We start from the raw sequence: 9,210 nt of genomic DNA on the forward strand, positions 1-9,210 counted from the left end.
GTTCAATGTAGTTCAAAGTGGCACTTACAAGGTTGAAAGGAAGGCCGGTGAGTTCATAGCCAAGTTTAGATAACATATTAGAATTGAGCAAACAACATCAATCGATACACCAAGCAAACTCAACAGCAATAGTAACTTTACTAGATGAAAATAACTATAATATACAATTAGACGTTTTGGACAAAAGGGTACTAATTGTATAAAAAGTTGAGGATTCTTTGTCCTCATAGTCCTAGCTTAGTGGCTTTCTTCTTATTTGTAATTCTATCTTGTCTACTTTACATTATATAGTTGCAAATAAGAATTTCTTTTTCTTTTTAATATTGGAATCAAGTTTTTCATAAACCAGTAAATGGTGTGACAACATGTGTGGAATTGTTGCAAAAAGAAAAAATAAAAAAAATAAGAAACCAGATCTAATTGGTAGAACCAATTGAATATTAATCGGTTTTGATTTATTCAGTTATTATTGTGTAATTTGATAGATTTAGTTATTTTTAAGAGATTTCAATTTTTTCTAAACCAAGTCAATTGAGATTGCTCAATCTTAATAAAATGGGTTAAAATTGGTTATTCATATGACAATTTGGAAATGCATAAACCCTTTTAGTTTAGACCCGTAGACAAGACTGTGAACAAAAGTATTCCCCTCAATCGATCTTATGGTATTAAATATTTAATTAAAGGCTAAGGCTAAACATAATTAACACGGTCAGTTGTTTTCTTCCCCCAACTTAATTACAAGAAAGAAAAACATAAAAAAAGAAACGGGCTTTTATGTTTCCAAATTTGGAGCCCATTAAAAGGCCGAACCAAGGCCCATTTCCAATTTTCATTTCAAATTCCCGCCAAAACAGCCCTTTAAAATTTCACAAAAATTATTTTAAATTATTTCTTCTTCCTTCCTTTTTATTTCCTCAAATTCTCTCCCCGAACTTTGGATTCAGACCGAGTCAAATACATCCAGTTGACTCAGCAGCCATTCATTTCAGATGGGGATGAAATCGTCGGATCAGCAAGCGACTCGCGAGCCAGACCAGGCCCCCGGGGAATCTCGAGGCCCGAGGTTGGTCATTAACGAGATGGTGATGAGGAACTTCAAGTCTTACGCTGGTGAACAGCGCGTCGGTCCTTTTCACAAGGTTGGATTTTTTCCTTTTCTTTTTAATTTCTATTATTAATTTCATAGTTTCTGTTTGCTTCCCGAGAAAGTGTTGGAAATAAAGAAGGAAAATTGCAAAGTTGATGTGACAATTGCACGAATTTAACTTGAATTAGCTTTTTCTATCATTAGTTCATTGTTTCGATTTGGTTTGCAAGAAAATGGAGAATTGAAAAGGAAGATGGCAAATCGCACGAATTTAACTTGAATTAGTTTCTTTTCTTTTGTTTTTTGTTTGTTTAAGTGTTTCTGTTTGGTTATCGAGAAAGTAATGGAAATTGGGAAGGAAAATTGCAGATTGATATGATAATTTTACAAATTTAACATAAATTATAATTTTGTTTTTATTTTTTTATAATAAATGTAGAAAGTTAAAAAGCTTTCATTATTTTTTGTTAATAGTTTAAGAGCTGCTTGCTTGCCGAGAAATAATGGAAAATGAGAAAGAAAATGAAAATTTTATATGATAATTGCGCTCATTAAACTTGATATAGGCTGGAAATTAAGTGTTCTCATTTATTTGTTTTTCTTTTTTAGGAAATTAAAATATCTCTCACTGAAATTTTAAAGTATTTATTTATTTTTGTTTTGATGAAATTTAGAGTTTTTCTGCGGTGGTTGGACCAAATGGAAGTGGTAAGAGCAATGTGATTGATGCCATGCTTTTTGTATTTGGGAAAAGAGCAAAGCAGGTAATGTTTAACACAATTTTACCATTCTATTTTCTAATTTGATCTTTTGAAGTTATGATGGTACTTTTAATATCATACTCATTACAATTTGAGGACTTTCCTTTTCTGTATTCGTTCATGCAATGATTTTGCTGATCTAATTTTGCAGATGCGGCTTAATAAAGTTTCAGAGCTTATTCACAATTCCACAAATTATCAGAATCTTGAAAGTGCTGGTGTTTCTGTTCATTTTCAGGAAATTATTGATTTGGTCAGTGTTTTGCATCTGGGATTCTCTTGATTTTAGTTATAGGTTTTTAACCTAGCTGACTGAACAGATACAAACAAAGGTTTTGAGAAGCTGTATGCTGCTTATTAATTTCTCTGCTCTCTAATTACAAAATGAATGAGTTTTAGCTAATTGAATTTAACTGTTATGTCCCAATAACAGAATGGAGCTTTAAAAAATTTTGAGGTGCTGATGCTTTTGAGCTAATTATCTATTGAATGCAGGATGATGGGACATATGAAGCTGTTCCAGGAAGTGATTTTGTTATTTCCCGGGTTGCATTTCGGGATAACTCCTCCAAATATTACATTAATAACCGTGCTAGTAACTTTACTGAGGTTACAAAGAAATTGAAAGGAAAAGGAGTTGATCTTGACAACAATCGATTTCTTATTCTTCAGGTTTGATGTAGCCACAAGGAGCTTGTATTTGGAATTTCAAGTTCTTTTTCTACTTGTTTTCATTTTTTGTACTGGTCCTTATCAGGGTGAGGTTGAGCAAATTTCACTGATGAAACCAAAAGCACAAGGGCCTCATGACGAAGGTTTCCTCGAATATCTGGAGGACATAATAGGAACTAACAAATATGTTGAAAAGATTGATGAATCATCTAAGGAGTGAGTATTTTTCCAGCAAACTTTGGTGAGAGTTATTTTCCTTCTTATTGTCTCCATCCAATTCCATTTGAACATGGAAACTGTATGGATGAGGAAATAATTATTGCAACATGCCTGCTGTTTTTTGCATTAGCATTTCAGACCTTTTAACCCGACATTTGATCATCTTATACTTGCTAGCTATCAAGATGCTCCACCATAATGCATGTAATATTAGCAGCCTACTATCTTTTAGAATAGTCATGTCTAACCCCATTTTATGGTGTTTTCTGTTGTTGCTGCTAGGCTCGAAACTCTCAATGAAAAACGATCAGGTGTTGTGCAAATGGTTAAATTGGCGGAGAAAGAAAGAGATAGCTTGGAGGTTTGTTTGTCATGCTATTTTTCCCCTTGTTAGGATGATGTCATCTCTAAAATGTGTATTTAATCTGTCATATTTTCTGTGCAATAGGATGTTAAGAATGAGGCAGAAGCATACATGCTGAAAGAGCTTTCTCTCTTGAAATGGCAAGAAAAAGCTGCAAAACTGGCTTTTGAAGATACCAACTTGAAAATGGTTGAACTACAAGAAAATTTATCCAACTTAGAAGAAAATTTGAAGAATAAAAGGTTGGTCAAGATATACATTCTTTTCTCATTTCTATTCTTAAACACATAATTAAGATTTAACGTTGTGTTGTCCTGTTCCAGGGAAGGGATTCGGGAAAGCAACAAGAGGTTGAAGGAGCTTGAGTCTGTGCACAACACTCACCTGAGAAGAAAAGAGGTTTGTATTTGATTGGTGTAGTGCTTCAGAGATATGCTTGTGGAAATATTTTAACTTGATGGATATTAGAGGTTCTTGCTTATTGGATGGTGATTTTGATTACAAAGGGGTTAGGCAGTCTGTGATGATTAATCTGCCTTGGGCTTATTGAAATAATGAGCTGAATAGTTTCTATCCTAAATAATTAGGAACTTGATAATGATTTGAGAACCAGTAAGGAAGACTTTAAGGAGTTTGAAAGGCAGGATGTTAAATACCGGGAAGATCTGAAGCATATGAAACAGAAACTGAAGAAACTTGAGGATAAACTTGAAAAGGTATTTGAAAGACCTGATTTACTTAAATTAAGTTTGTGCATATATATCACTTTGTCTCACATTCCAGGATTCGTTAAAAATTGAGGACGTGACAAAGGAATGTGAGAACTCAACAAATCTAATCCCAAAACTTGAGGAGAACATTCCAAAGCTTCAAAAGCTTTTGCTGGATGAGGAGAAAGTCCTAGAAGAAATGAAAGAGAATTCTAAAGGTATATGACCTCCTTGGATTCTAGTTACTTAGAAATTTTTATTTAGCTATCTTAATAAAGTTAACATTCTGCGTTCTTATCTATGAAGCTATTTTATTGAATTAGAAATCAGGTTTTAGCTGTGTTCTTATAGTTTCATGGTCATATGTAACCTCATTAACTGTTGCTTTTGATTGCTTGATGAGCAGTTGAAACTGAGAGATATCGCTCCGAGCTTTCAAAGGTTCGTGCTGAATTAGAACCGTGGGAAAAAGAGCTGATTGTGCATAAGGGAAAACTTGAAGTAGCTTACACTGAAAGCAAGCTTCTAACTCAAAAGGTGTGGCTATATATTTCTATTCAATTTTTGATTAGATTGATGAAGTTATGACAGCTTCTAGCTTATCTTTCTCCCCTCAATTATAAGTGATAGTGTTAATTTTTGTTTCTCTTTTCTCTCAATAAGGTTGGAACAGAAGTCATGTTTAGTGTATTTTTATACCATGAAACTGTTTTCCTCTATAAAAATCAGTTTTAATAAGCTTGCATCATTAAGCAGCTGTATTGTTCAAGGTTTTATCAATGTGTCCAGACATTCATCACTTGAAATAAAAAGTAGCCAGTTAAGTTGGCTTATTTCGCTCGATTATTCATTTCTAGTATATAATGATATTAGAGTAAGCTTGAATTATAGCTACTCCATTACCAGTAGAAGTATAATGAATATTTCTCAGCAGCCATCATGACAATTTTTTATTTAAAATTTTCTCTGATACTATCCCAAAACTACTAAAGACTGCAGTTTGATTTTATTTGTAGCAAAGATGCAGATGTCAACTACAATAGATAATTACAGAGACCTTGCTTGTTCATGAATGGGCTAGGAATGAAATTGTATCCTAATCTTTCCAATAGTTGGTTTAATTTGAGAGTTGACTCTTTCAGCATGAAGCTGCTCATACAGCTTTTGAGGATGCTCAAAAGGAGATGGAGAACATATTGGGCAAAACTGAAACAATAACAGTAGCCATTGAGGGTAAGCGAAGTAATCTGGAAAAGAACAAGCTTGAAGCATTGGAAGCACGTAAACTGGAACAGGTTCGTAAGACCACGATGATTAATTGATCTTAGGGCTTTTTTTTAAACTAATTTTCTATTTCAACTTTTTTTTCCATCATGGAATGTATTGAGAAGAACCTATGGTTTTGCAGGAATGCATCAAAGAACAAGAAGCATTGATTCCTCTTGAACAAGCTGCAAGACAGAAGGTTGCAGAACTAAAGTCGGTGCTGGATTCTGAGAAGAGCCAGGGATCTGTTTTAAAAGCAATTTTGCAGGCTAAAGAATCCAATCAAATTGAGGGAATATATGGTAGAATGGGTGATTTGGGTGCTATTGATGGTGAGTTTTCTGTATTCTGGACCTTCTGTTCACAATATTTTCTTTTATTAGCTCTTCCCATCTTTCAAGATTCAAGGAGTATAACTGCTGTCTGCTGAAACTCTTTATTGCTTTATGTGAATTTAGCATTTCTGGATGTGTGTCATGTAGTATTCTTTGGTTCTCTTCCTTTGTCTTTCGATTTCCCTACCTCCATTCTTTCCTTACTTTTTCTCCTCCTTGCATTTTTTTCAATTGAATTGACAGAATTTAAACAAAATTTTGGGTTGCAGACCTTCCTTTTCAAGTCAATTAGTTGCATGCTTTGATGTTTAATATATTAATATCATCTATTGTTATCTTCTATTATCCTGTGAAATTTACAATGAAGTTATTCAATGGCATTTACATTTTTGTTGCCCTGCAGCAAAATATGATGTTGCCATCTCAACTGCTTGTCCGGGACTTGATTATATTGTGGTGGAAACCACTGCTGCAGCACAAGCATGTGTTGAACTGCTTCGGAGGGAGCAACTTGGTGTTGCAACATTCATGATTCTGGTATGAGCTGTGCATCATTGAAAGTCCAGTAAAACTTGATTCTGATAGCATTTACTTAATGTTTTCATACCTGAGTGAACAGATCTTTCTGAATTAGAGGTTGCTGATACTGTTCTTAGAAATCTTAATACAGGCTAAATTTTTGTCATCTTGTAGGTTATATAGGCTAGTTAAACATACTGGCTGTAATTGCTTCTGTATGAAAGTAGGAAAGTAAAACTTACATATGTGCTGCAGGATGCATTGGATGGAAATTTACCAACTTCGTCCTATAAAAGGTTTTGATCTTGCATGTCATATATAGTGATTAAAAGCTGTGCAGTTGTCAGAATGTGGTGTTGAAGTCTGCAAAACTGAAAGATTTGCATCTTGGAGTTGTATAACTTGGTATTGTCAAGTTTAGGTTGTTGGCCCTTAAAATTTATCATGACTTCATTTTTCTTGACTCATGCAGGAGAAACAGGTTGATCTTTTACATAAATCAAAGGAGAAAGTAAGAACCCCTGAGGGAGTTCCACGTCTCTATGACTTGATTAAAGTTCAGGATGAAAGACTGAAACTTGCCTTCTTTGCTGCTCTTGGAAACACAATTGTAGCAAAGGATCTTGATCAGGTAGGTATTTGTTTCACCATAATTAAGTGGAATGGTGCAGTAATTTATTTGCCTGTGTTCCATTGTAATATCTGGAAGGAATTTCAGAACTTAGACATGATAGTTTAGAGAGATATATGAGGTTTTAGGTAATGGTGGCAGACGTGAGTATTCATAGGAAAGTGCGATCCTTGTGATGTGTTCCAAGTTAATAAGGAAACATGACATACTATTTCTGTCAAATCTCATTTCAACCTGATTTGAAACTGAGTTACATTACCTCTCCAATTCAGGCAACACGTATTGCATATGGTGGAAACAAAGAATTTCGACGTGTGGTAACGCTTGATGGTGCTCTTTTTGAAAAATCTGGAACCATGAGTGGTGGGGGAAGCAAGCCACGTGGTGGTAAGATGGGAACATCTATTCGAGCGGCTAGCGTGTCTAGAGAAGCTGTTATTAATGCTGAGAAGGAGCTTGGTACTTTGATTGGATCGTTAAATAGTATCCGGCAAAGAATTGCTGATGCAGTCAGGCAATACCAATCCTCAGAAAAGATAGTTGTGCAGTTGGAGATGGACATAGCTAAAAGTCAAAAAGAGGTATTCTTAGTTATCAATTTTCCGAAGCTTATATGATTTGTTAATTGGAGTTTCATGCAATGTTTCTCTCCCTCAAAAACAGATTGACAGTTTGAATTTGGAATATAAATATCTTGAAAAGCAACTTGATTCCCTGGAGGCTGCCTCACGACCCAAGCAGGATGAAGTTCATAGGCTGGAGGAGCTTAAGGAGACCATTTCTGCAGAAGAAAAAGAGATTGATAGACTCATTAAAGGGTCTAAACAGCTGAAGGAACTGGTGCGTATGAAAGTTGGCAAATTTCTTTGTAATTAAAAACTTTCAAGTAAATTTGGATGGCCATGTGCAAAAGTCCAATCTTTTGTGCCCCTCATTTGTGGTTTTTGTTTTGATCTATCATCTCCCCACTGGATCGTTTTCTATATATTTGTAATATTTACAGAATTTAGGATGTAAAGTGCTCCATCTACTGATGCCATATTAATTTGCTTAATCTTTTCCTCTATTTTTAGGCTTTAGATCTGCAGAATAAGATAGAAAATGCTGGGGGTGAAAGGTTGAAAATGCAGAAGTCTAAGGTTGAAAAGATACAGTCTGTAAGTTCTGCATGACATGAAATTTACAAATTCCTATTGTGGAGTATCCGTGGTAAACTAGTAATTTATGCTGTTCATTTTGCTAGGATATTGACAAGAATGGCACAGAGATCAACCGTCACAAGGTTCAAATAGAGACGGGTGAGAAAATGGTGAAGAAGTTGACAAAGGGGATTGAAGAGTCAAAGAAGGAGAAAGAACGAATCATTGAGGGGAAGGAAAAGCTGCGTGGCATGTTTAAAGAAATAGAGCAGAAGGCATTTATGGTTCAAGAGAATTATAAGAAGATGCAGAAGGTTTTTCAGTTTCTTCCCCCACCCCCTCTGATACTTTATGGTAAAGATGAAAACCACAGTGACCTTGTACAAATGCCTGACTTTTTCTCCTTTTAATAGTTAATCGATGAACATGGAGAAGTGCTGGATAAATCAAAATTGGAGTATGAAAAAGAGAAAAAATTGGTTGATGAGTTGCGTGCATCAGAGGTATTATGCAACTTGAAGCTTTTTTTTCTTGGTTTTTTTGCTTGTTGATTTAACTCCATCAACTTGGTGATTTCACAGGTGGATGCTGAGTTCAAATTCCAAGAAATGAAAAAGGTGTATAAGGAGTTAGAAATTAAGGGGAATGGTTATAAGAAAAGGCTTGAGGACTTGGAAATTGCTCTACAAAAGCATATGGAACAGTATGTCTCTTTGTGGCTTGAAAACTGGTTGCTTTTGGTGGTAAATGACATTGTATCTTGTTGGTTGCAGGATACAGAAAGATCTAGTAGACACTGAAAAGCTTCAAGCGACCTTGGCTGATGAGACTCTAATTGAGGCTTGTGACCTGAAAAGGGCACTTGAAATGGTGGCATTGCTGGAAGCACAGCTGAAAGAGATGAATCCAAACCTCGATTCAATCTCAGAGTATGAATATTTTCTGTTGTCAATTTTAATGTCTCCAAAGTGTGATTTATTTTGTTCTATGACTGTTCACTAAAGTACTTGATGTTATAGATATCGAAGAAAAGTTTCACTGTATAATGAGCGAGTTGAGGACCTTAACACAGTTACCCAACAGCGCGATGATATAAAGATGCAGTATGATGAATGGAGAAAGAAAAGGCACGAATACCCTCTCATGTTATTTTTCCCCGTTGTGACTTAACGGTTATCTTTCATCAGAAGTTGTCAAATCTCACTCAACTGAATCTGTTACAATTGTAATGTTTAGGTTGGATGAATTCATGGCAGGATTCAATGCAATATCTTTGAAGTTAAAGGAAATGTATCAGGTTTGTCTTGACAGCATACATTAAACTGTTATTTGGCTAAAATAAGGCCCTTCTTTCATTGTTTATTAGTACTATTTTTCGTAGGGGGTGGCCAGGGTGTGGGGTGGTAGAGTGAGAGGCCAAAAGCAAGATTGTTCTTTCTATGTTTCTGGTTGTCCTTAAATGGTGGTTTTTTATTTTGGAATTCAGTTTTTTGGTTTTTCTCGA

The 9,210-nt window shown here is 35.1% G+C and overlaps 1 protein-coding gene across 1 annotated transcript; it reads left to right on the top strand.

The window, feature by feature from the left end:
- Window positions 1-917: 917 nt before the first annotated feature.
- SMC3 (structural maintenance of chromosome 3) lies at window positions 918-9,189 on the top strand. Its single transcript, XM_021441967.2, has 24 exons — window positions 918-1,142; window positions 1,765-1,854; window positions 2,003-2,104; window positions 2,347-2,523; window positions 2,609-2,739; window positions 3,025-3,103; window positions 3,191-3,348; window positions 3,430-3,505; window positions 3,694-3,822; window positions 3,890-4,034; window positions 4,223-4,353; window positions 4,959-5,111; window positions 5,225-5,414; window positions 5,821-5,954; window positions 6,409-6,567; window positions 6,840-7,148; window positions 7,231-7,407; window positions 7,641-7,724; window positions 7,811-8,020; window positions 8,120-8,209; window positions 8,288-8,409; window positions 8,480-8,635; window positions 8,726-8,833; window positions 8,943-9,189. The coding sequence occupies exons 1-24, from the start codon at window positions 993-995 to the stop codon at window positions 9,025-9,027; spliced, it is 3,345 nt and encodes a 1,114-aa protein (XP_021297642.1). The 5' UTR covers window positions 918-992; the 3' UTR covers window positions 9,028-9,189.
- The last annotated feature ends 21 nt before the right edge of the window (window positions 9,190-9,210 follow it).

The sequence above is a fragment of the Theobroma umbraticum genome, unplaced genomic scaffold (genome assembly GCF_002168275.2).
Source record: "Theobroma umbraticum cultivar Fairchild unplaced genomic scaffold, ASM216827v3 scaffold_12.0, whole genome shotgun sequence".
Taxonomy (NCBI): Eukaryota; Viridiplantae; Streptophyta; class Magnoliopsida; order Malvales; family Malvaceae; genus Theobroma; species Theobroma umbraticum.

Bases quoted from the DNA above. Each gene is read 5' to 3' on its own strand.
- SMC3 (XM_021441967.2), top strand. From the start codon at position 993: ATGGGGATGAAATCGTCGGATCAGCAAGCGACTCGCGAGCCAGACCAG. The intron at 3,349-3,429 runs GTTGGTCAAGAT...GTCCTGTTCCAG, and splicing joins GAAAATTTGAAGAATAAAAG to GGAAGGGATTCGGGAAAGCA. The intron at 3,823-3,889 runs GTATTTGAAAGA...CTCACATTCCAG, and splicing joins TTGAGGATAAACTTGAAAAG to GATTCGTTAAAAATTGAGGA.